Genomic DNA, 27,629 nt, shown 5'->3' with positions numbered 1-27,629 from the left:
CCCCCCCCCCGCCCCCCCCAAACACACACAGGGCTGGCCTGGCTGCTGACTCTGGTCCCTCCCACACCAGGGATGAGCCACTGCAGTCCGGGGAGGACTCCCTCCGCCTCCCCGCTCAGCCCTCACTAACCTGCCTCCGCCCTTCCGCGTGGATCAGGACTCCATTCTCCCCACCGCACACTGGCCAGCACCCACTCCTCTTCCTGAAAAGCCACCCAAGAATCCACATCCACCTTGTTAAATCCAACTCCGAACACACCTCTCTGAGCCTCCTCAGCAGGTGCTGACGCCCTCCACAGCCACCTTCCCCGGCGCCCTGGGCACCGGCTCCGCGCCGTGCACTCTACTTTGCGCTCACGGCTGCTCTCCTGCTGCGTATTTAAGGAGCCGCAGAACGGCAAGCTCCCAGCTGTGCCCCGGCCAGATCCTCTGGGTTACACCGTCCCGTGTTGCTTCTGCCCTCTGGGCACGTAGCGCCATGTTCCCGGCGGCACATGCCAGGACACAGAGGGGCTTGGCGTGCCGAGGCAGTCGCCGGGGAAACGGAGTTTCTACTGGGTGCTTCTCTCCTTGTCCCCCCTCGGCTGCCTTCTGCAAGGCCCTGAGAGCCTCTGGGGCAGAAGAGAGGGTGCAGGTCTGAGACTCACGTAGCAGAATCACCTCCTATTGTCCTTGAGGAGAAATGATAAAAGTTTCCCCAGGTGCTGCCTGGTTGCCAACTGGCGTTGAGCTCCCCAGCCTGAGGCGCTGTCCTACAAGGCCCACCATCCTCGCCCCGGGAGGGCCCAGCAGGAGTCTGCAAATGCAGGCACAGCCCTTCCAGCCTGCCAGACGTGGGTTTAGCGCGCAGGATGACTGCCTTCCTGGATGTCTGTGAGACATCTCCAACTCAGCAGGTTCTCTCCACCCCCCACCGAACCCATTCCTCTCACCATCCTCCCCATCTCCATAAAGAGCCACCCGCCCTTCCGATCGCCTCCGGGCTAAAATCCTGACAGCCATCACGGACTCCCCACTCCCCCATCCCCCATGCCACTCAGCAGTGAGATCTGTTGGCTCTGCCTTCAAAACACACCCAGAATCCTTCCCCTCATCACTTCCATCCTGGTCTAAGCCATTATCCGCTCTCCCTAAAATTACTACATAGCTTCTAACTGGCCTCCCTGCTTCCACTGCTGTCTCTTCACCGGCAGCCACACTGATCCATTTAAAACCTACAACCCTCTATAAGTCCATCAAACTGATGAATGGATACATAAATTGTGGTTTATATACACAATGGAATACTACGTGTCAATGAGAAAGAATGAAATACGGCCTTTTGTAGCAATGTGGATGGAACTGGAGAGTGTGATGCTAAGTGAAATAAGTCGGGCAGAGAAAGACAGATACCGTATGTTTTCACTTTTATGTGGATCCTGAGAAACTCAACAGAAGACCATGGGGGAGGGGAAGGAAAAAAAAAGTTAGAGAGGGAGGGAGCCAAACCATAAGAGACTCTAAATAACTGAGAATAAACTGAGGGTTGATGGGGGTGGGAGGGAGAGGAGGGTGGATGATGGTCATTGAGGAGGGCACCTGTTGGGATGAGCACTGGGTGTTGTATGGAAAGCAATTTGACAATAAATTTCATATTAAAAAAAAAAAACAAAAAAACAAAACCTACAGCCCTCCAATGTCTCCAATCTCCTTCAGGGAAAAAGCCATGGTCCTTACAAGGTCCTACAGGACTTGTTCCTCATCATCTCCCTCCTTTACCTCCTACTTCTCTTCCTCTCACTTCTACTCCACCTTCACCTGCTGCCATGATGTCCTGTGAACGTACCTCAGGGCCTTTGCACTTACTGCTCCCTCTCCCTGGAACATGGCATGGCTCACGCCCTAACTTCAGGTCTCTACTCAAATCTCACTTTATCAGAAAGGCTTCTCTGGCCATACAATATTAAATAGCAACCTTCCTTCACCCCCAGGCAATTCCTATGCTCCTTCTCCTGCTTTGCCCACCACTGTCCTACCTCTAATAGCATATGCTCATTTATTTAATATCTATCTCCCCCACTGGAATCTGTTCTGCTTACAACTACATCCCTAGTGCCTAGAAGAATGCCCCAAATATTTGTGCAATGCTCTCCTTTAGACCTTCTAACAATCTTATTCCAATCTCATTTCACAGACAAAGAAACGGGGCCAGAGGGCATGATAACTGACTCAAGGACACGGGGCAAGTAAGTGGCCTGGCGAGGATGTGAATGCAAACCTTACTCCTGAGCCCTGCGTTGTCAGATCCTCCCATTTCCCAAGGTGGTCAGAAATGCAAGTTTTTACGTAGAATGTCCAAATCCTTAAGTATTAGAAATTTAAAACTCTGAGCAGGTCAAACAAAGCCGATGCCCACAGGCCAGATGTCCAGAGACTACAACTGAAACGCCTAGTAAACAGAACTGAACAGAAGCCGTGGCCAGGAAGGAATGCGTGCCAACCCTTCTCTGGGTTTGCTGCGATGATTAAATGAGATAATCCAGTAAAAATGCAGCCCCGGGCCTTGACACCAGGTAACTGTCCAATCAACTACGCCATTACTAAACAAGATGTCGGTCCCACAGCCAGAGAAAGGCGGGGATATTCCATAGCTCGTCATGGACAGCAGACACTAAAACCGGGGATAAAAGTGCCGTGGCAGGATGTGACCCCGGCAGGGCCCCAGCTCAGAAGCCACCCCCCCCCTCCCCATACGCAGTGCCGTCTGGAATGCTGTCATCACCACCAGGGCCCGGGTCTACCTGACACAGCAGATGTCCTCCCACTGCCAGGAGCGCGTCAAGGCTTTAGAACAACCTGTGCTCCGCGGGCTCATCACCTGCATTATCTAAAATGCGGATTCGTTCTAAGTGCTGAAATGCTAGAATGAAGAACATTCTGTGAAATCCAAGAAGTGGGGGGTGGGAACCAACAGAAGCACGGATTTCTACCCCACACCATGGGAAATCCGCCTTCTGGCTTTTCTCAAACCAAGATACATTCAAGGCTAAAAACGAAAACGTACAACTATTAGCTATATTCACGAGTGGGCGTGTGAGGAAGTTAAGACAGCAAGTGTATTTCTTGGTTGACGTTGGGATGAGGGGGTCCTCTGTGGCTGTCTAGTAGACGACGGGTCTGCCCCACCCGCGTCAGGTGCCGCGGGCACAAGAGCCTGGCCCCAGGCCACCACACAGCAAGAGGCGGAGCTGTGGCGCAGTGGGACCACGTTCCTCCCACCCCACCAGCCTCCTCTCCCCCGGCGGCTCCCCAGGAGACGGGTCCCCAGCCCCAATCTCACTGTTGCCAGGACAACAGTCACGATGGACAACTGAGGACAAGAGGTAGCTGATTTCTCGGTTCTTCTCGCTCCCGCCCTGACTTCCCTCTTCCCCACCAGCCTCTCGTGAGAGCAAGGCTCAGGGGCGGGATTAGTCTCTGCCGTACCCTCACGGCAAAAGGCCTTGAAGGGAACAGTGAAGCAGGCGTGGGCAGAGTGCAAGGAGGGACATCAAGAAGACAAGACACAGCCGAGCTTACGAAATGGCAGCATGCCAGAATCCCAAGCTCGGGGGCTCCCGGGAGAGACGTTTGTGGCTTTTATGGTAAAGGGGTGGGTCTTCCCTCCAAGACATGCTCAAGGGCGGAAGGTCCTGCACCTAGGGAAAGACTCCACCGTGAAGAAGAAAGGCCATCCCTGGTCACAGCGACCCTGGGCTTTGGGTTTAAGTAAAAGGAAAGGCAGAGCAAAGTGGCCATTCTGCCCTGCGTGTCCCCCCAGGAGCTAAGTGGAAAACCACCCAGCGTCAGCCTACACCGCACTCCCTAGGGCGCCCCGGACGAACATGACCTGGCCCTCACTGGGGCTGGTGGGTGGTTTTCTGACCTAGACTCAACCCTGCACGGTCAGCCCTGGGCTCTCCCTCCTCACCTCTGAAGGGAGGAGACAGAGGGCAGCCCTCTCTTCCCTGGTAAGGACAGGCTGACCATCTAACGGAACGTGGTCTGAAGGAAAGGCTGGCTGCCCTCTGTGCCATCCCGTCGTCCCTCCACCCTCCGCCGCTTCCTTGACTTCAACCACGTCCCCCTCCCTGGGAAGGGAACTCGGAGCGTGAGATCCAGGGGAGCTCATGATTCTGCAGTTTGCACCTGGCAGTAGGTATGTGCCGGGTGGACTTCCCCGATGCCTGTCGTTCCCAGATGGCAGCTGGGGCGCTTAGCAACCTGCAAGGTCCCCAACTAAACTCTGGTGTATGGCCGCAGGGGAATAAAGGAAAACAACCCCCGTTCTTCAGTCCCCTGGGCTTCCTGCTCTACCTTAACGGGCCCATGGAGCTGGGTCCTCAAGTCCACTTTGACGGCCACGTGTCACAGGTAAGGGCCATGGACTGCCTACAAAGTGAGACACGAGCACGCCAGGGCCACCCTCCCGGACCTCAGCTCCGCAAGGACCTCAGAGCTGTCCGGCCCCGCCCCTCCCTGCAGAAAGTAGCCTGGAGCCAGGGAGGCTTAAGCAGGAGTGACTGGAACCTGAGACGCCCATGCCCCTTCTTTTCACTACCCTGACATGCCCACCTCGGTGGCAAAGCAGAAGGGGAAGCCTGTGCACCAGGCCCAGGGCTGCTTTGAACCTTCCCTGGGGACGATGGCTGATGTCCACCTGTTGGGAGTTGCCTGCCCTTAGCAGGAGGCTGGGAACTTTCACATGAGAGAGCAACCTCCCCGGTGACAGCAGTAAAGAAAACCGAATCAGAGGATCTGGGATGGGATCCCCTGGGCCTCACTAACTGAGGAGGGGCCGAGGCCCAGAGAGGAGCCTGCCTGCTGGAGGCCACACAGCCACCAGGGCAGGACTTCCCCTCAGCACACGGTGCTTCCTCCCAAGGCAGTTTAGAGGACAAGATAAAGCCACGCCGACAAAATACAAAGCGGGATGCGGATCGTAAGAGCCAAATTCTGAAATGGAGCCGCCTCTGCAAAGGAGATGCTGAGAATTTAATTGGGCATTTTTTTTACAAAGGCGTTTAAACACCATGAGTGGCTACTGTGGCACTGACCTCAAACAGCTCCTCAAATGGGAGCCACGTCCAAGCCAGCTTCTGTTTCATCTCCTTCTAGGACTTTCTGCAGCCCTGTCTAGCATTTTCACCCCGTGATCTCATTTTTATGCTCACCAGCGGCCCTCACAGGAGGACAGTGCGATGGGACCGCGGGTCTCTGCTCCTGGTCCGCCCTCGGCCAACTTGCCCGGGGAAGTCAAGTCAGCCCAGTGGGAGGCAGCCACCTGGGTCTCCTCCCACCTCGACATCCCTGCAGCAGGAGCCAGTGTGACAGCAGCAATAGCACTAAAGGGCCTCACCACGTTTGACTCGGCTTCGTGTCCTTCCTTCAAGTGATTCCCCAACAACCTGATGAATGGCGCCATCTTCAATCTCCCTTTTTCAGAAAACTGAAGATGTCACACTGTGAGAAGGTGGGAAAGCCAGGTCTCACTGTGGCCCAGAAAACGCTGGAGGAAGCGTCGGATGGAAATCCCAGGTCCAAACTCACCGGCAGAAGCTTGCCTCTGAAGTGCAAGCTTCAGACTCTCACGGAGAGGAGCACCCAGCACTCGGTGTGTGTGTGCACGGATCTCAGGCTCCTGTCCTTCCGGGCAAGGAAAGGAACCTACTGCTCGGGGCTGTCCCGACACTCACCAGGTGCCCTTCTCTGCGGTTTTAAAAATCAGGCTTGGGCGTGGGGTTTTCTTTTGAGGCGATGAGTAGGTTCTGGGACCAGACAGAGGTGGCGCCTGGACAACCCGGGGAAGGTACTCGACTGCACACTTTCACGTGGTTAACTTTGTAAGAACGTCCCCTCCGCGGAAAGGAAAAAGAGAAGCAAAGCAAACCCGCAAAGTTCTAAAACCTTTCCTAGCTGAGCACACGACTGATCACGTTTGTATTTTTTAAAATTGTTTTTAAAAGAAGCACCCAAACGATGGGAAGTTTGGGGGTCTTTTCTATACTTCTCTGTTTCTGCACACTTTTATCCACCAACAGCAGCACGACAGTAGTCAGTGCGAGTGGCTACGGGGTCCAGACACGGCGCTGAACACGCTCTTTACGTTTAATGTCCACAGCAGCCACAGGACACAGCCGGAAAGGCTCGAATATCTGGTTCTCGGCTGCTACTCTTATATTCTCATAAGAATTCTTGGCTGCTTTCTACGAGAATCCTCTACGAGAATGAGGCGGTACTTCTATAATCAGAAAAACATGGTTTTAGGACCCTCTCAAAACACAGAAGCACAAAAGACTTGAAAGAATAATTGTCTATCAGCGTTTTTTTCTTTACACTTGCGTTTAACAGATATCGCACGACATATGTCAAAAAATACACAGAAGCCTCTCCCAAACCCCAGTCTACCTGGCTGTGACTTGAACCAAAAGAGTCAACAGCAGGAAAGGGCTCACAGGCCACCATGACCGCCGTGGGGCCTCTCCCCTGCCACTGGGGTTTGTCAACAGGCATTTCTGGAGGAGTTGCAGGTTCCACGTCAAAGAAGCCTTTTCTCGATAAACAAGGAAACTTTAACCGTCTAAGTGCGCTCCCATTCACGGTCGGGAGGAGTGCCAATTGTTAGAACCTCTATATGAGATGATTTGGTAATATTTCTCAAATTAAAAATGTGCCAGGGCGCCTGGGTGGTTCAGTTGGTTAAGCATCTGACTCTTAATTTTGGCTCAGGTCATGATCTCACAGTTGGTGAGATCGAGCCCCGCAACGGCCAGGGGGGGGGGCCCGCCTGGGATTCTCTCTCTCCTTCTTTTTCTGCCCCCGCCTCAAATAAATAAACTTTAAAAAAATAAAATCACTTAAAAAATAAAATAAAAACGTACGTGCCTCGTGTCTCAAAAAATTAGAACTCTACGTAGAACTACCATATGACCCAGCAACTCTACCTCTCAGGGTATATGCCCCCAAGAACTGAGAGCAGAGACTCAAGCAGGTACCCGCACAGCCGTGTTCACAGCAGCTGAAAGGTGGAAACAACCCAGTATCCCTCCACAAATGAACGGATAAACAAATGGGGTATACACATGCAACGGAGTATTATTCAACCTTGAAAAGGAAGGAAATCCTGACAGGGCTGCAACACGGATGAGCCCCGAAGACACCACGCAGAGTGCAACAAGCCGGTCCCAGAAGGACAAATAGTGTCCGATTCCACTTTTGTGAGGTGCCTGGAAAAGGTAAATTCATAGACATAGAAAGCAGGATGGCGGTAGCCAGGACCGGGGGGAAAGGAGGTGGGAGAGCTCATGTTTAATGGCCATGGCGTTTCGGTTTGAGATGATGAAAAAGTTCTAGAAGCGAATAGCAGTGACGGTTGCACAACACTGTGGGGGTACTTGGTGCCACTCAACTGTACAATTAGGAGCCCAATTAAAGAAATGTCACGTCTCTATAATGGAATACAATGCAGTCGCTAACAAGGATGAGGCAGTGCCACGTCGACTTAGAACCCTCTCGAAGACAGCAGGTGAAAGATCGAGTACGGAAGAGGGGATATACTATTTGCGTGGGTGTGAAAAGTCTGTGTCCCAGATCCAGATTTGGAAAGAACTGGAATCCTGAAAGGGCACACGAGACATGACGGTGGCTGTCTGAGGGATGGGGAAGAGGATGGCTGTGTGTGAGAAGCTTACCTTCCACGGTATAACCTTTTTCACACCTTCATGATTTTACACTATGTACATTTTTAGCTACTTAAAAATCAACATAAAGAGGGGCGCCTGGGTGGCGCAGTCGGTTAAGCGTCCGACTTCAGCCAGGTCACGATCTCGTGGTCCGGGAGTTCGAGCCCCGCGTCAGGCTCTGGGCTGATGGCTCGGAGCCTGGGGCCTGTTTCCGATTCTGTGTCTCCCTCTCTCTCTGCCCCTCCCCTGTTCATGCTCTGTCTCTCTCTGTCCCAAAAATAAATAAACGTTGAAAAAAAAATAAAAAAAATAAATCAACATAAAGAAGTATAAAATAACATCCAAACTTTGCTTCTTGCTATTTTTAAAAAATGTTTATTTTTGAGAGAGAAAGCCAGTGCAAGCAGGGGAGGGGCAGAGGTGGGGGGCGGGGGGGGGGGGGGGCAGAGGACCTGTGCTGACAACAGCGAGCCCAAAGCGGGGCTCGAACTTATGAACCACGAGATCGTGACCTGAGCCGAAGTTGGACGCCCAACCGACTGAGCCCCCTAGGCACCCCTCTTTCTTGCTATTACAGAGGAGCTTACACCAGACCAACACTTAAGCCACGAACAACTACAGAAGCTGGATAAGACAGCTATCTGAAGCCTATGGGAAACAACCAAGGTGGCTAGGATGGGAGGGGACAAGGTCTCTGAGGGCAGGGAAACACACTTGAGCGAGCCCAACACACTCTGTCACTTTTGCCCTTGAGGTCAGGGTTCAGAGGATGGACGGAGAGCAATGGCTTCAGCTTTCAAGGGGGTGGAGAAGCAAGGATGGGTGAGCAAGCATTTCAAGGCAGAGCAGTGGGGTGAGGTCCTGGAGACAAGAGAGCCTTTCTCTACACAAATCCTGCAAGGCGTCTGCCCACTGCCAAGCGACATGGGGTGAGAGACCAAGAATCCAAGTGGAAAGTGAGAGCTGAGAGGCTAACACTGAAGGGTAGTTTGGCTGTCTTATTGTGGCGGGGAGTCCAGGGTCCTTCAAGGCGAGGACCAGCCTTTGAGTTAAGACCCTTGAAGGACTATTTCCTAAGAGTAGGCACAACAGAAACCAGCTCTCGGACTAAACCCCAGCCCCAAATCTTCTAGACCCCACATTGGATCAAGGTGAGGTGCAAGAAAAGTCAGTCCTCTCTGGAGAGACACATCCTTCAGAGCTGCTACTATTTTCCATACATGATATTCAGCATTTAATTTATCCAGCATTTTTTTAAAAAGGCCAGGATGTGGGTGGCTCAGTCAGTTAAGCATCCGACTCATGGTTTTGGCTCAGATCATGATCTCACAGTTTCATGAGTTCGAGCCCCACATGGGGCTCCACGCTGACAGTGTGGAGCCTGCTTGGGATTCTCTCTCTCTTCCTTTCTCTCTGCCCCTCCCCAACCTGTACTCTGTCTTTCTCAAACTTAAAAAATTTTTTTTTAATTAAAAAAAAAATGTTAAAGGCCATGATGCCATGAGATGGGACCAAAAATCAACAGGGAAAAGCAGACACGTCAGTATTTCAGATATTGCCGTTGTCCAAAAGTTTAAAATTTTTACTATGTTCCAAAGAATAGATGACAAAATGGAGAACTTCACCAGAGAAGTGGAATGTGTCTTTTACTTAAGTCAAATGGAAATTCTAGAGACGAAAAAAATGCAATAATGAAATTAAGGATGCAACAGAGGAGCTCAAGCACTGAGCAGACAAAGGATTAGTAACCTGGAAGTCACATCAGTATAAATATTCAGTCTGAAGCAAAGGAAAAAAAAAAGGAAGATTCAGAAAAAAACACAGAGATTTCTGGAACATGGTAATGTCTAACAAGGACATCTAGAGTCCTGGAAGGAAAGGAAAGAATGGGGCAAAGAGATACTGGCTGAACATCTCAAAACTGATGAAAGACATCAAGCCATCAATTCAAGAAGCTCCTCAAATACCATGCGGGGTAACTGCAAAGAAAACCGCCAGGCGCGTCACCATGAAACTGCTGGACACCAGAGACAGACTGTAAGAGCAACCGGAGGAAAAGAATACAAAAACTACGTATTACTTTAAAAGGAGCAAGTGTGTCAGGCAGCCAGCCGGCATTTCAACAAAAATAGAAGCCACAGGATAATGGAATGACACCTTCAAAGGGCTCTGAGTCCAGCGCTGTCGACCTAGAATTCTACCTCTGACAGCAAGTGACTTCCAAAACCGAAAGCAAACTGAACACATTTCCAGGCAATTAGAAATGCAGAGACTTCCCTAACAGACCTTCGTGAAGAGTGACACTAAGGGGAATTCTTCAAGAGGATGGAAGAGCTGGACTGACAGGGCAGAGCCTGCTTGGGATTCTCTCTCTCTCTCTGCCCGCCCCCCCCCCCATCTCTCTCTCTCTCAAAATAAACTTTAAAAAAAGGGGGTGGGGCGCCTGGGTGGCTCAGCTGGTTTAGTATCTGACTTCAGGCTCAGGTCATGATCTCGCAGTTCAAGAGTTCGAGCCCCGCATCGGGCTCTGCGCTGACAGCTCAGAGCCTGGAACTTGCTTCAGATTCTGTGTCTCCCTCTCTCTGTGCCTCCCCCGCTCATGCTCTGTCTCTCTCAAAAATAAATACACATTAAAAAAAATAATAAAAATAAATAAAAAATGGATAAATAAAAAACTTGCAATAGCCAGAAAGTCTGGGGGGAAGGGGAATTAAATGTTGGGAGGCCCTTGCACTGTGCCCAAAAAGGTAAAAATACTAATTTGGGGTAGATGCAAATGCATCATGATGGACATGTATCAGCATTACTTCATTGTTGGAAGATATTTTGATGCATTTTTGTAAAAATCCATGTTATTTTTAAGTACATCAAAATCAATCAAAAATGAGAGGTCAAAAATCAAGTTCCGACGGATTTCAAAGGACTGAGATTACACAGAATATGTTCTCTGACTGCAGCAAAGTAAACTGGAATCAATAATAAAAAGAGGGCCTTAAAAATTCCCTGTATGCTTGCAAACTAATTGATGTACCCTCAAACAGCCTGGGGATCAAAGATATCTCAGCGGAAATTGGAAAGTATTTTGAACTAAATGACAACAGAAATAGGACATATCAAAATCTGTAGAAGGAAGCAAAAGCACCTAACGCGGGACATCCGAGCACCAGGAGCGTGTTTTAGAAAAGAAAAATGCTAAAATTAGTTAAATTCCATCTCAAGAAGGTAAAAAAGGACATGATGTCAGCCTCAAAGAAAGTAGAAGAGAATCAAAGTCAAAAACAGAATGCATTACGGAAGTGCACAAAGAAAGCAACAAAAAGGTGGTTCACTGAAAAGGCTCAAACATTAATAAACCTCAGCAAGACAGATTAAGGACAAATAAAAAAAAGAGAAGGCCCAAACTAGCAATGTCAGTAATGAAAAGGGAATATCGCTATAAAACCCACGGAAAGACAAAAATCCCACGTCAAAAATGGGACATATTCATATGAAGTTGGTTAAGTTCCTGAAAAAACAAAAACACGTTATAACTTATACAAAAAAACCTCGTACCTTTGAGGGAGACTGAATCTCATAAAGAAAACTCCTGAGCCACAAGGCTTCACTAGTGAGTCATTTTTTTTTATTTGAGAGAGCACGCCAGAGCAAGAGAGTGTGCACGAGAGCTGGGGAGGGGGCAGAGGGAGAAGGAGAGGGAGGGAGGGAGGGAAGGAGGGAAGGAGGGAGGGAGGGAGGAAGGAAGAGAAAAAGAGAGACAGAGAGAGAGAGAGAGGGAGAGAATCCCAAGCAGGCTCTGTGCTGTTAGCATGGAGCCTGATGCGGGGCTTGATGTGGGGCTCGATCCCACAACCCTGGGATCATGACCTGAGCAGAAATCAAGAGCTGAATGCTCAACCGAGCCACCCCGGCGCCCCAAGAGTCCTACTCCTGCAAAGAACCCATATCTTCTTCAAACTCTCCCAGGTTAGAAAGAGGAAACACTTATTTCCTAAACCCAGCACAACCATGACGTCCAAACCTGCCAAGGACACAGAAAGGAAGTAAAATTGCAAACAGATCTCATGCACACGGTCACAAGAGTCCTAAGGAAAACATGGGCAAACTGCAACACCCAGTTTTGGGGGGGGGGGGTGTGTGTGCAGAATTCCGCCCGTCCTGATGGTAACAGTGCTTTTCTCATTCCCAAAGGGATAGATGCAGATTATCTGATTTTCACCAAAGGTTTTATTCTCACGTACAGTTTACACATAGGGAAACTGAGGCCCAAAGAGGCGAAGGAGCTGGCACAAGGTCACACTCAGGCTAGAGCTGGGCAAGACAAATTCATTCCACTCGATAGACACTTACAGGCACCTGCTGTGTCCCAGTTAAGCCTGGGGGTGTGCATCTGTGCCTCTCCACCCTGTGCACCTCCCTTCGGCCTCCCTGGACCCCTCTCTCCTGGAGCCAGTGTCTGCTCTGCTACTGCTCACAACACAGCAGAGGAGCAGCGTGGCCCGGAGAGGCTGCCAGCGCCCCCTGGCTGCTACGTGGCGCTCGGGAGTCCCGGAGCAGGTAGGAATGGCCCTCTTTGTCAGGCTCCCAACACTGACCCTGCCCAGCGGGGCCATTAGAAAATGCCCATGTACTCCACGGCCTGGGCACTGCAGCCTGACCGTCCCCATTTCCAAGCTCTACAGGTTACAAAGCACTTCTGCTTGTATTTCTGCCTTCAGGGAAACCTAAAGACAAGCATCAATACTCCTGCTCTGGAGTCTCAACACCCCCACTTTGCAGATGAGGAAAGCAAGGCTCTAAGAGGGGGATAACTTGTCCATATTATCTATGCAGAGAATATCAGATCCAGGTGAGACACGGGACCTTCCTCTACTGCACCGGGACACCCCCCACCAAGCACTGTTTGATGTGACTGAGGATGTCCTGGATTATACCAACTATATGTCCTGAGACAGACAAGACTGACAGGTGTGCTGAAGGCTGCACAAATACTCTAGAAAAAGAACTCCTGACCTAGATAAGCTATGACACAAGCTTTTTTTTTTTTTTTTTTTTTTTTAATGTAGAGAATCCAGAGGGATGCCTCCACGGTATGAGAGAGGAGATACAGAAAGAACCCAGCCAGCATGTAAAACAGAAACTGAAGAACGCCTTTCAAGACACTCTAAAGCCAGTAAAGGACGGGATTCTTTACACATTCAAGCAGAAGCAGCTCGTGGGTAACCACAGGCTACAGGGGTGGGGACAAGGAGGCAAATTCAATGACCTGCTAAGCTTGGCCCCTTGTGGCAACAGAGGCTGGGGAGATTCCTCTTCTGAAACCTGCCTTCTGAAGGAGTGGAGTCTGAGGCCCAGCTCAGAAGCTTCTAGATCTCCTTGGTAAACAGAGAAAACACATCCCCAGGACAGAGGAAGTGAGGACTCATCAGCAAATGACTCAGTGTGTGCCTCTGAAGAGCATCATCTAGAAAAGGGGAGGCCCGCCAAGGAGGCCCCCAGGCAAAGGCTCCAGAGAGGCCCCCGAAACTCTGGCCCTGTCCACCTGAGTGGAAAACAGCCGTTTCAGTGAATCCAGAGCCAAGAGCACCACCTGAACACAAAATGACATGGTTCCCAGAACAGGGAATCCTCTATTTTCCAACTATTGAGTTTGTTTGTTAGCAGGAAATAAACCTATGGATAACAGGAAGTTGGCGGATGTAATTTCTGCAGACCTTCAAAAGGCATCGGAGATGAATCCAGACCAGAAACTATTTAAAAGACTGAATCACACGAGAACTGGGTGGTTCTGTGGTGGATCAGGCTGGAGTAAAGCCAGTAAACAAAGAGCGGGGGCAGCAGGCACTTCTCTCAGTGGAAGAATGTAAACAGTGGGGTCCCCAGGGTTTGGACTGGTTTTACTTCTTCATCGAGGACTCAGAAGGAGAAGGAAGTGGGAGACGCACAGAGCGTGAAGGAAACTTAGCGCCCTGGGTGGAGGCGAGCAGGTTGATGGGCCTCACCCAGAAGGCCCCCCTGCTATGGGCTGGGCCCACCCCGCTGCAGAGAACACGGCTCGGAGTGCACAGCAGGGACACATGGCGAATCTGCCGTAGAACCGGAAAGGGTGGCAGAGGAGGACTGACCTGAAGTGATGCCCATGGGGGGAAAAGCACTTAGAATAAACCCAGAGAACTTTTTCACCTGAGAGAGGAATACAAGGAGTCGTTGGTGACTGCTTGAGCCAATGTAGTTCTTTAAAAAGTTTTAAATTATAGGGGGGAAGAAAACAGGAGGAGGGGAGGAGTAGGTCAAGCACAGAGGAGGAGAGAGGACAGGGCTTCCAGCAAGGCAAGCTCTCCGAAGTCAGAAGGAGCCCTGTGACGGTCAGAGGCCCAGGAGGCAGCCAACACCTGGCCCTGGCAGGTGATCCCCGAGCCCCGGGGAGCCCTGGGGGCGGGGGGGAGGGGGGGCTGCACTGTCCCAGGCCCACCCCCTCCCAATCGGCCCCTCTCTGGCCCCAGTCGCTGGCCCCGGGCTCCAGGCCTGCACGGCCGCATGGCCACCCCGCGAGGACCTCACCTGCTGCTGGCTCTGCTCCTCGAGGTTCATTTTCACCTCCAGCGACTGGCGGGCCTCCAGGAAGGCCTTGCGGTGCTTGCGGTCCGCCATGTAGTAGGACATGACGCCCACCATGATGGCGCACAGGTAGAGGCAGACGTTGGCCAGGATCTGTGCCCCGAGGAGAGAAAAGGACAATGGTGAAGGCACATGCTCAGGAGAGAGGATGAAGGGGGGGTGGGTGGTAACGAAAATCAAACCCCTAGTTGTCCAGTGTCCAGGGAGGGCCCCGGCGAGCCTCTGACCCTGATGGGACGTTTAGGGCCCTGGAACAGACCCTGCCCCGCTTACCATAGGCGGGTGAGGCCCCGGCCTGGAAGGCTGGTTATGGGGCTGTTTGCCTCTCCTGCTCACAGCGCAGCTAAATTGGCCGATCCCGTGCACCTGTGTGGCCTGACGGTCCCTCTGCTCCCCAATTCATTCGTTCTCTCATTTGTTCAACCACCGCTTACTGAGGACTCACTTATTAGGCGCCCTTAGGTGCTGTGCTGATTAGCTGGGAGGAGAGTGTACAAAACCCCGATCTACTAGCTGGGGGTGTATAATCCTAAAAGCTGCAGGTTGCACTGAAGGTCACAGATGTGAAGCGTGTTGGGCCAACTCCCAGCCCTCACGCTACCTTCCACGTGACGCTGCAGGTATACAGGTGTCTGGCATTCACGGGCATCCTCCCAGCCAACCCCACCTGCCAGCAGATGAGGGGTGGCCGGTACCAGTACCGAGGTCCCATGAGGAAGTTACGGGAAGGGGACAGGGCAGCTGTGCGACGGATGTCTGTCCTGCAAGCTCAGTACATCGGTACAAAGGCCTCCTTGGGCACTGAGTCTGTTCCTCCACCCTTGGCACCCGCCAGGCTCCCCTAGGTGTCTGTGGTCCCCAGCCCGTTTCCACAGGCTGCCGGGATTGCAGACTCAACCGCCTCCTGCTGCAGGTAACCTTGGATATGGACCTGAACGTTCAAACCACATCTCATTTCCTGGTGCTCATTTCCCGGGCCCCAGTCTCTGACCCTGGCTGGGCCCCATCTGGGGCTGCACCAGGTTCTAGCTCCTCCTGCTTCTCCAAAGCCACCTGCCAGGAGCCAGCTCCAACAAGGTCTGGCCCTGCCCATGCCCTGAGGCTCACACCCTCCCCACCTGGGTTCCCTGAGGTCCCGCCTGAGGAAGGCAGACCCCTCCTCTGAAGGGCGTGGTTTCTCAGGCAGAAGTCTAGCTGAGATGCGGGTAGGGAGGCAGAAGTTCTTCATTTCTGGCCTCAGGAGGAGATAATGTGAAGGATAATGGATTCTGGGTAGGTGAAAAATGAAGGGAAGTCAATTTTAGATTTTTAAAGAAGATGGCTTAATAGACGATGAGAGGTTAATTCTGACATTAATTTTCTGGATACTCTTGGTTATGCCATATTCCCCTCTGTTTTTGTGTTTTATCAGGGCTGATCAGTGCTAACCCTGAGGACCCACCACCCCCGGCAGAAAGTTCCTGCAGGCCTGGGCACTCATCACAGGCCCACTGAATAATGAGTTAGTACATGCGATGTGTCTTGAGACTGGTCATAAAGTCACCAGACGCAGACCTCACAAGCTCCTTAAACTGCTGGTTCCAGCAACTAACAACTCATTGTGTTCTTGGGGCTGGGCAGCCCCATCACTATACCATTCATGGGGCAAGTGGGCAATTTCAAAAATCCTAAGGGATATCTCTTGAACTTTTGCTTGGACATGATAGGCCATTCCCACCTGAGCACTATCAATATGGCCTCAGGACACTTATTAAAAACCCAAAGAGCTGCCAATTTACATTAAGTGAGTCAAAGCAAATCACAAAGATCACGCTGCGCTGCGTCTCCAAGCCAGTCTGGCCTGAGGTCCAAGAATGTCTACCAGCCCAAAGGTCACCTTCCTCTGGGGGCTGTATAGCCTTAGAATCTGCCCAGTCCCAAATTCATGGCACAGGAAGCTAGTCAACAAGGTCAGGCTGTACCTCAGGCATCTCACCGAGTGGGGGCACTTTGCCAAAACCCACACAGGGTCCAGATACAGCAGTCACCAGGGCTGAGGGTCTCTAGGTCCTAGAGGTCAAGGGAGTAGCTGCACGCAGACGAGCCACAAGTCTGGGCCCCATACCTACCGGTGTCAACAACTCTGAACCAGAGGCTCCAGACCCATCTCTGGCCCTGGCCACCACCTGGGCTGTCACACTGAGCCATGGACAGAGCTCCACGCCTAGGGGTCTCTTGCCCCCCAACAGGTCCCGCTGTCCACCTCACGGGGTGAATAGAGCAGACTCCATAAAGTGTAAGCACTGAGCCGGTGTAATAACTGTTTTACTCCCCATCGGGGTCCCTCCTTAAGTAAACCACCTGCTCTGTAGACAGAGAGCAACTATAACAGGAAAGCTTTAAACCAACTCCCACCAAAGGTTATTATCCAAAGAGTATAACAGGGGTGCCTGGGTGGCTCAGTCGGTTAAGCGTCTGACTCTCGATTTTGGCTTAGGTCACGATCTCTTGGTTCGGGAGTTTGAGCCCTGCGTTGGACTCTGTGCTGACAGTGTGGAGCCTGCTTTGGATTCTCTCTGTCCCTCCCCTGCTCCCTCTCTCCCTCTCAAAACAAACAAACAAACAAACAAAGAGTATAACAGGATTCAGGTTTGGTTCACAATGGAAACCATCTCTACGGGACAGCACTCCCTTCAGCCTATTTTAAAATAAGACCCACGTTTGCATTCCACTTGGCAGGTGCAGAAAACAAACTTAGGAGGAGCCCTGGACTGTTGCCCTGCCCCTCGCTGGATGGGGAACCTGCTACATCAAGAAACTTCCTTGAGCCCCCACTTCACCACCTATGAGCTGAGGGGCCGCCTACCTCATCTCGGAAGTCCCTGCAGTCCTGACCCCGGCTGGCCCTCATCAGACCTCACTTCTGAGGGCAAAGGTGGGCCTGGAAATCACCTGCTCAGAAAGTCTGGAGGGAAGGCAAGGCGGGTCGGTTCCCAGGGTGGCCAGAGGGTCATACTGCTTCCTGTCCCCTGCCCACCCCTTCTCGACCTGCACTCTCAGCTCATCTGAGGGGATGTGGAGGCAAATGGCCATGTCCAGGCCACACGCCAGAGAGTCCTGTGGGTCCTGCAGGTCCCCCCCGTGCCAGGGAATTCTCTCCCTGCATCGCGGTGAGCTTATTCCTTCCTAGAGGATTCTCCCAGGAGCCCCAGGCTGTGCTTCTCAGAGCTCCCCCAATTCTCTAAACTTACCTCAACGAAAGGGTCCTCAGGGTTGCTGTGGATCCCGTGCTCCCCAGAGCCACCTGAGGTAGTGCAACCACGTCACAACTTGCCCCTCACCCCGACCCCTTCAGAGGGGTCCAGTATGGTCTTCCCCCTACTTGCCCTTCCCCTTCTGGGGAGCAGATGAGCAGGCCAGAAGCCTTCACAAACCTGACCTCCCAGCCTCATGGTCTCCCCGGGGCGCAGCCCTCTAATATCCCAGCTGCTGCACCCCAACCCTCTCCCACGCCACCTCAGCCCAAGAACAGGGGAATGAGGCTCGGTCACTTTGCTGGGCAGGGTACAGGCCAGGACAGTAGTGGGGATGGTCCTGGAAATATCCAGGAGATGAGGCTGCGCAAAGATGCAGACAGAGGTCGGGTGGGTGGGGATCACATCCGATCGGGGAGGTGACGCACGGCTTCAGGAAGACGCGGGCTCTACAGAGATGGGGTCTCAGAAACAAAGACTGCCTCGGATACCACACTCAGCGACCAAGCGTGGCAGGAAGGCTTCTCCTCTCATCGTCAATGATTGCCTGAGGGAGCTCAGCGCCAGGGGTTTGCAGACATGACACCTGACCCTGTGGACAGACAGGGAGGTTCCCAGCTCAGGCAGTTCCGAAGGCCAAGCAGGAGCCCTGATGCGGCCTTCTGGCTCTTCGGGGTGGCCCAGGAGGGGGTGGGGGCAGCTTGTCACACTGGACTCAACACACGTTTCCGTCTCGGGGGGGATTCCCCCGCACAAGCCTGAGAAGCTCTGCTCTGGGGTGCCACGGAGGTCACCTCTTCTTACCCCAGGGAACCCCTTTCCCCAGTGAAAGAGACTGGGCAGCAATCTCATTGCAAAAGAACTGTTATTTTTTCTTAAACACAAGATTTTTAAACTAACGAGGAGAATGAACGAATCTCCCAAGTGGGTAAACATTCAGACTCAACAGCTTCATCTAACCCAGGACAGCCGGATGAAATGTTTGTAATACCCCAGCTCAGAAATGCAGCCGTGAGAAAATTCCTTTACGAAGTCCTTCCTCTTGGAATTTGATGAATCACAATATCCTGCACATTTCTGCCAGTCCACAGGGACATGGGGCTGCTCTAAGCAGGGCTTTAAAAGAGAAGTCATCCCCCTGGAGGCAGGCTGGTGCCTCAACTGCCCAGGCTGACCCCTCCCCATAGGCTCATTCCAGCCTGGAGATTCCAGAATACTCCAGAACTGGGGAGAAGAAACCCAGGGAGAGAAGGCTGCTCTGGGAGCCAACATCCTTGTGAGCTGCCCTTGGAGACCTCATGATGCTCTGCTGTCAGGGGAAGACCATACTGGAGCCTCTGTTCATTAAAACTAACTTAGATGTTTTGGGAAAAAAAAAAAAAATTCCACGGAGCCGTAAAGCAGGAAGGAACAGGGCAGAAGTTATCTCTGCAGGCAACCAACCTCCCCAGCCCAAGGAAGACAGGCCGGAGCCTGGGGTGGCCGCCACTCAGTGCCTGTGGGCCCCACTCTGGAGCCGTGCTCCCTGCAGACTGGAGGGGACCTTCCTCATCAGTCAGGTCCCTGCTGACATGTCCCCTCCTCACAGAGGCCTGCCCTGACCTCCCCCCACCCCCCCCCCCACACGCTCTCTCTGTTTTCCTGTTTAAGACCCTGCAGAGAAGTATCTGCATTTTTTATTCGTCCTTTTATTTGTCCGTTTACTCTGTTTACTTCACTAGAAAGCAAGCTCCAAGGGGACGGGGCTTTGGTTCTGTTTCCCTGCGGATTCCCCAGTGCCTAGGACCGGGTCTGGCACACGGGAAGCCGCCAATGCCTACTGGATGAACGAGTGGCAGAAAGAGGCTGGGCCGTGCAGTCACGCAGACCTCGCCTACCACCAGCAGGCTGTGTGGCCTGGAGCAAGTCACTTTCCCTTTCTGAGATGTGACTTCTTCATCCTCGCAGGAACCCCGAAGGCTGGGCCAGTAAGATCAAAAGAGAGGTTATATGCGACACGCCCGGGACAGGGCTTGGCACAAAATATGTTCTTAGTGACTTTCTATTCCTCTGGAGGGGAGAAGGGAAATTCGTGCCTAACAATAAGACTAATGGAGTTTCATCACACCTCCATATTCACAATCCTACTGGCCACAACAAGCAAAGTTCTTATTCGCATTTTACGGAAGACCCTTGAAGCCCCCAGAAATGAGGCTGTGAGCCTATGAGCCTGTGGTCTCCTGGCAGTGCTGACGCTGGAGCTCAGATCTCCTTACTCTTTTTTCCCCGCTACAAGCAGAGTTTGAGTTTTAAGGCATTAATTAAACATCTGCTCTGACCCAGGGGACTGTGTATCAGAAGCCAGCCTGGCCTCGGGGTGGGTCCACTGCGGCTCTCATGCCCAGCTAGCAAGACGCCAGCCAAGCACAATGCCAGGGCTTTCCCTACGTTACTCAGCCGAGTTGTGACGAGGCTCAGTGGAGGCTGAAGTCCCAGGCACTGGGGGCCCGTGGGGAGCACAGAACCCAGGAAGGACCTGTGGCATCTATACAGGTGGGGAGGTCTGCAGACAGCGGAGGGGGTAGATGCTCTCGTGCTGGCCCACAGCAAACTCCAGCATCACTGTGCCAGGAGACGTCTGGGGTCTCCAAGAAATACAACCCTACCCAGCACAATTCAAGGTTTGAGCCTTGGGGTACCGCTGAGGGGTCCTTCCAAGCTTGTCTGGTTTCTACCACGTGCCTCAAAACAAAAGGACCTCTAGAAACTTCCAACTTGTTTCATAGCTTGGGCGAGTCTCTGCTAACAGATACGCAATGTCCACCTTCTTCCAAAACAAAGACGACTTCCAGAATAGGCATCTAGCCAATGTGACATGTTACACGAGGCCCCTCATGATCTGCCAGGTAATCCCCAAACAGAATCAATCAATCAATCAATCATTCATTCATTCATTCATTCAAAGACTTAGTGAATGTCCACCCTGTGGCAGGTAGGTATTTGGCAGGTAACAATGAATATGGCAGAAAAAGTTCCTGCTGTCAGGAGCTGATGTTTTGCTAACAGTAGATAAAAAGAAGCATGATTCGATAATAAAAGTATCAGAGCCCAGCAGAGAATAAAAATGATAAAGTAACAGGTAGCTGCTTTAGACTAGAAGGTGAAGGAGATTGTTGGCCCCAATTCGTCACTCCCCCGTACAAGTATCACAGAGCCACACACTTGTCATAGCCTCACGGAGAAGGTTCCCTCCCGCAGAAGGTTCCCTCCTGCTGACTCTGACCACGGGATCTGCTCTGGTCAAATGGATGTCAGCACATAGGACACGAGCAAATGTTTGTAATTCGCCTGCACTTCCTTCTGGGCTTCCACCGTTGCCATGAGAACAATATGCACCAAGAACCTCACTGGTACAGCGCATGAGGGACCTGTGGAGCCAAGCAAAACTCAAGCTCCAGCCTGGAGCAAAACCCAGCTGAACCCAGCCCAGGTCAGGCCCCAGCCTAGCCATGGATGTACGAGTGAGAAACGTGTGCTTGCGAGCCACTGACTTTCGGGTTGTTACACTGCATTAAGTGACAAGAGCCGGTTAATGCAGGTTGGTTAGGACAGGTGTTCCCGAAGTGGTGGCATCTGTCTTTAATTTACACCCAAGTTAGTTAGCATATAGTGCAATAATGATTTCAGGAGTAGATTCCAGTGATTCATCCCCTACGTATAACACCCAGTTCTCATCCCAACAAGTGTCCTCCTTAATGCCCCTTCCCCATTTAGCGCATCTTCCCACCCACAGCCCCTCCGGCAACCCTCAGTTTGTTCTCTGTGTTTAAGAGTCTCTTCTGTTTTGTCCCCCTCCCTGTTTTTATATTTGTTTGCTTCCCTTCCCTTATGTTCATCTGTTTTTTATCTTAAATTCCACATATGAGGGAAGTCATATGATATTTGTCTTTCTCTAATTTTGCTTAGCATAATACCCTCTAGTTCCATCCACATTGTTGCAAATGGCAAGATTTCATTCTTTTTGATTGCCGAGTAATACTCCATTATATATATATATATATATATATAAATATATATATATTTATAAATATATATATATTACACACACACCACATCTTCTTTATCCATTCATATGTCAGTGGACATTTGGACTCTTTCCATGCTTTGCCTACTGTTGATATCGCTGCTATAAACATTGGGGTGCACATGCCCCTTTGAAACAGCATACCTGCATCCCTTGGATAAATACCTGGTGGTGCAATTGCTGGGTCGTAGGGTAGTTCTATTTTTAACTTTTTGAGGAACCTCCATACTGTTTTCCAGAGTATTGCACAAGTTTGCATTCCCACCAGCAGTGCAAAAGAGACCCTCTTTCTCCACATCCTTGCCCACATCTGTTGTTTCCTGAGTTGTTAATTTTAGACATTCTGACTGGTGTGAGGTGGTATCTCACTGTGGTTTTGATTTGATTTTCCCTAATGATGAGTGACGTTGAGCATTTTTCATGTCGGTTAGCCATCTACATGTCTTCTTTGGAAAAGTGTCTATTCATGTCTTTTACCCATTTTTTCACTGGATTATTTGTTTTTTGGGTGTTGAGTTTGATAAGTTCTTTATGGATTTTGGATATTAACACTTTATCTGATATGTCATTTGCAAATACCTCCTCCCATTCCATTGGTTGCCTTTTAGTTTTGCTGATTTTTTTCCTTTGCTGTGCAGAAGCTTTTTATTTTGATGAGGTCCCAATAGTTCATTTTTGCTTTTGTTTCCCTTGCCTCTGGAGATGTGTTGAGTAAGAAGTTGCTGTGGTCAAGATCAAAGAGGTTTTTTGCCTGCTTTCTCCTCTAGGATTTTGATGGCTTCCTGTGTCACATTTAGATCTTTCACGCATTTTGAGCTTATTTTTGTGTATGGTATAATAAAGTGATCCAGGTTCATTTTTCTGCATATCACTGTCCAGTTTTCCAAACACCATTTGCTGAAGAGACTGTCTGTATTCCATTGGATGTTCTTTCCTACTTTGTCAAAGATTAGTTGGCCATACATCTGTGGGCCCATTTCTGGGTTCTCTATTCTGTTCCATTGATCTGAGTGTCTGTTTTTGTGCCAGTACCATACTGTCTTGACGATTACAGCTTTGTAACACATCTTAAGGTCCAGGACTGTGATGCCTCCAGCCTTGGTTTTCTTTTTCAGGATTGCTTTGGCTATTCGGGGTCTTTTCTGGTCCCATACAAATTTTAGGATTGTTTGGTCTAGTTCTGTGAAGAATGCTGGTGTTATTTTGATAGGGATTTCATTGAATATCTAGATTGCTTTGGGTAGTATCAACATTTTAACAATATTTTTCTTCCAATCCATGAGCATGGAATATTTTTCCATTTTTTTGTGTCTTCTTCAATTTCTTTCATAAGCTTACTATAGTTTTCAGTGTATAGATTTTTCACTTCTTTGGTTAGGTTTATTCCTAGGTATTTTATGGGTTTTGGTGCAATTGTAAATAGGATTGATTCCTTGATTTCTCTGTTGCTTCACTACTGGTGTATAGAAATGGAACTGATTTGTGCGCATAGACTTTATACCCTGTGACTTTGCTGAATTCATGGATCAGTTCTAGTAGTTTTTTGGTGGAATCTTTTGGGTTTTCCATATAGAGTATCATGTCGTCTGTGAAGAGTGAAAGTTTGACTTCCTCCTTGCCAATTTGGATGCCTTTTATTCCTTTGTGTTGTCTGATTGCTGAGGCTAGGACTTCCAGCGCTATGTTAAATAACAATGGCAAGCGTAGACATCCCTGTCATGTTCCTAACCTTAGGGGGAAAGCTCTCAGTTTTTCCCCATTGAGGATGATATTAGCAGTGGCTCTTTCCTATATGACTTTTATGATTGAGGTATGATCATTTTATCCCTTTCTTGAGGGTTTTTATCAAGAAAGGATGCTGTATTTTGTCAAAAGATTTCTCTGCATTTATTGAGAGGATCATGTGGTTCTTGTCCTTTCTTTTATTGATGTATCACACTGATTGTTTTGCAGATATTGAACCAGCCCTGCATCCTAAGTATAAATCCCACTTGGTTGTGGTGAATAATTCTTTTAATGTATTGTTGGATATGGTTGGCTAGTATCTTGTTGAGGATTTTTGCATCCATGCTCATCAGGGAAATTGGTCTGTACTTCTCCTTTTTAGTGGGGTCTTTGTCTGGTTTTGGAATCAAGGTAATGCTGGCTTCATAGAATGAGTTTGGAAGGTTTTCTTCCATTTCCATTTTTTGGAACAGCTTCAAAAGAATAGGCGTTAACACTTCTTTAAATATTTGGTAGAATTCCCCTGGAAAGCCATCCAGCCCTGGACTCTTGTTTTTTGGGAGATTTCTGATTACTAATTCGATTTCTTTATTGGTTATGGGTCTGTTCAAATTTTCTATTTCCTCTCATTTCAGTTTTGGTAGTTTATATATTTCTAGGAATTTGTCCATTTCTTCCAGATTGCCCAATTTATTGGTGTATAGTTGCTCATCATATTCTATTATTGTTTGTATTTCTTCAGTGTTGGTTGTGATCTCTCCTCTTTCATTCTTGATTTTATTTATTTGGGTCCTTTTTTTCTTTTTGATCAAATGGGCTAGGAGTTTATCAATTTTGTTAGTTCTTTCAAAGAACCAGCTCCTGGTTTCATTGATCTGTTCTACTGCTTTATTTATTTCAATAGCATTGATTTCTGCTTTAATCTTTATTATTTCCCATCTTCTGCTGGTTTGGGGTTTTATTTGCTGTTATTTTCCCAGCTCTTTAGGTGTAGGGTGTATCTGCGACCTTTCTTCCTTCTTTAGGAAGATATACTTCCCTCTCATGACCACCTTTGTTGCATCCCAGAAGTTTTGGCATTATCATCTTCATTGGCTTCCATGTACTTTTTAATTTCCTATTTAACTTCTTGGTTAGCCCATTAATTCTTTAGTAGGACGTTCTTTAGTCTTCAAGTATCTATCTTTCCCAATTTTTTCTGGTGGTTAATTTCGAGTTTCATAGCGTTGCGGTTTGAAAATATGCACAGTATGATGTCGATCTTTTCATACTTGTTGAGGGCTAATGTGTGTCCCAGTATGTGATCTACTCTGGAGAATGTTCCATGTGCACTCAAGAGGAATGTGTATTCTGCTGCTTTAGGATGAAATGTTCTGAATATATCTGTTAAGTCCATCCAGTCCAGTGTGTCATTCAAAGTCATTGTTTCCTTGCTGACTTTCTGTTCAGATGATCTGTCCATTGCTGTAAGTGGGGTGTTGAAGTCCCCTACTATTATGGTATTATTATCAGTGAATTTCTGTATGTTTGTGACTAATTGATCTATATATTTGGGTTCTTCCACACTGGCGGCATAAATGTTTACAATTGTTAGGTCATCTGGGTGGATAAACCCCTTAATTATGATATAATGCCCTTCTTCATCTCGTTACAGTCTTTATTTTAAAACCTATATTGTCTGCTATAAGTATGGCTACTCTGGCTTTCTTTTGGTGATCATTAGTATGACAGATGTTCTCCATTCCCTTACTTTCAATCTGAAGGTGACTTTAGGTCTAAAATAGGTCACTTGTAAACAGCATAAAGATGAGTCTTGTTTTCTTATCCATTCTTTTTATATGTCTTTTGACTGGAGCATGTGGTCCATTGACATTTAGAGTGAATACTGAAAGATATGAATTTATTGCCATTGTGTTGCCTGTAGAGTTGGAGTTTCTGGTGGTGTTCTCTGGTCCTTTCTAGTCTTTGTTGCTTTTGGTCTTTTTTGTTTTGTCTTTTCTACCCTCAGGAGCCCCCTTAAAATTTCTTGCAGGGCTGGTTTAGTGGTCATGCACTCCTTTAGTTTTTGTTTGGGAAATTCTCTCTCTCCTTCCGGTTTGAATGACAACCTTGCTGGATAAAGAATTCTTGGGTGCATATTTTTCCAATTCAGCACACTGAATATATCCTGCCACTCGTTTCTGGCCTACCAAGTTTCTGTGGATAGGTCTGCTATGAACCTGATCTGTCTTCCTTTGTAGGCTAAAGACTTTTTTTCCCTTGCTGCTTTCATGATTCTTTCCTTGTCTGTGTATTTTGTGAATTTGACTATGAAAGGCCTTGTTGATGGTCAGTCTTTGTTAAATCTAATGGGAGTTCTCTGTGTTTCCTGGATTTTGATGTCTATGTCTTTCCCCAGGTTAGGAAAGTTTTCCACTATGATTTGCTCACATAAACCTTCTACCCCTTTTTCTCCCTCTTCATCTTATTCAGATTTTATTCCTTTTTAATGAGTCACTGTGTCCTCTAATTCTTATACTCTTTCGCCTTAGCTTCCCTCTTTTTTTCCTGCTTCATTATTCTCCATAAGTTTGTCCTCTATATCACTGATTCGCTGCTCTGCTTCCTCCATCCTTGCCACCATGGCATCTATTCAAGATTGCATCTCAGTTATAGCATTTTTCATTTCATCCTGACTAAATTTTACTTTCTTTTATCTCCGCAGAAAGGGATTCTATGCTTTTTTCAACCCCAGCTAGCATTCTTATTATCATGATTCTAAAATCTGGTTCAGACATCTTGCTTGTACCTGCATTAATTCCCTGGCTGTCATTTCTTCCTATTCTTTCTTTTGGGGTGAATTCCTTTGTTTCATCATTTTGAAGGAAGAAAAAGAATAAAATAAAGTTAAATTAAATTAAAATTAAAAAATTAAAAACAACACAAAAAGGCTGTCATCAAAGGATGCTAGATCCTAGGTGTGTTTTGGTCTGACTGTCGAAACAGCTTGATAGAATAAAGGAAAAAGGGAAAGAAAAGAAAGGAAACATAAGGAAAAAACAAGGAAGGTGTTTGAAAAATTTTTTAAATGAATACAATAAAATAGAATAAGATGAAATCATGAAAGTAAAATAGAATAAAAACTTACAAAAAATAAATATTGTAGAAAAAAATCTTTTTTATAAGAACGGAAAATAAAAATAAGTTTTTTCTCTTTCTGTATTCAAGAATAAGAAAAAAAGTGAACAGATGGACCAACAAACAGAATGAAATATGATTGAAATTACATCCAGTTTCCCCTAGAATTCAAACTATGAAGCACTTTATAGTCTGTAAACTAAGCAGGTGGAGAGATTTATGATGTTCCTCTACAGCATGCTTGGCACAGTTGGACGGGGGGCTTTGTGCAACAGCTCCGTTCTCCACTAGATGGAGCTGCTTAGTTTACTGGGGTGGATCATTGTGGCACATATATGCATGTATGTGCATGCACAGGAGAGGCGAAACTGGTGTAACCCAGCTACCCAATCTCTAATATCAGAACTCTTTGCTCTGACTGGCAATCAAGCACCCCTCTTTTGTCTCTGGCTTCAGTCCACTCCCGGCTTCTACACTGTCCATGACCATGCCGTCAGGCTGCCAGGCAGCACCTCCATCCCAAGTTTCATCTCAGATGGGGCTGTGTTTCCAAACCCCTCACTTCTGAGGGCCCTGTGGCTTTGACCTGCTCAGACCCTCTGGGGGAAGGTCTCCCCGAGCAATGGCTAGGTGCCAGCCTGCTCCCAGGAACGTTCATGCAACTGCACTGCTGCAGATGCCCAGAGACTGAGACCGGGTTCCAGCCCACCCCAGAAAAAGTTCGCATGATCGTGTAGCAGCAGTGTTTCAGGGATTACGGTAAATCACAACACACATCTGGCGCCAGGCTTCACCGCCCCTTAACATCCTTGTTCCAACGGCAGCAAATGTGGCTGTTCTCTGGGGTCCACTGGGACCTCTGCCTGTGGGGAGGCTGTACAGCCTCTACCAAATGTCCTCTCAGCTAGGGAACTGCCTCTCCCCATATGGCCCAAGGACCCCAAGGACCCCAAGGACCCCACTTTCTGCTCCTGGGGATTTGCCCTTCCCACCAGAGCTCTGCCAGGTATCAAGCTGAGGAGTTTCAGACTCTGTGCTCCCCTGTTCATAGTCTTATGGTGTCCAAACCCTCTCCTTTCTCCTTTCTCACTTTCTTATTAAGTCCCTTATGGGTGTTTCCACTTTCTCTTTCTCTCCAGCTGTTTTCAGGGGGAAGTGCTTTTCCTGTGCTTCCCC

General features: G+C 49.0%; 1 protein-coding gene across 2 annotated transcripts in view; it reads right to left on the bottom strand.

The window, feature by feature from the left end:
• ADCY3 (adenylate cyclase 3) overlaps positions 1-27,629 on the bottom strand; it is an 89,977-nt gene that overhangs the window by 30,117 nt on the left and 32,231 nt on the right. For both annotated transcript variants that reach the window (XM_030311523.1, XM_030311522.1), the window contains exon 3: positions 14,259-14,408. In XM_030311523.1, the coding sequence (XP_030167383.1) occupies positions 14,259-14,408 (150 nt within the window). The remainder of the gene's footprint in view (positions 1-14,258; positions 14,409-27,629) is intronic.

This window comes from Lynx canadensis, chromosome A3 (genome assembly GCF_007474595.2).
Source record: "Lynx canadensis isolate LIC74 chromosome A3, mLynCan4.pri.v2, whole genome shotgun sequence".
Classification (NCBI taxonomy): Eukaryota; Metazoa; Chordata; class Mammalia; order Carnivora; family Felidae; genus Lynx; species Lynx canadensis.
The sequence above is the reverse complement of the archived record's forward strand: the minus strand, read 5'-3'. Positions and strand labels throughout refer to the sequence as shown.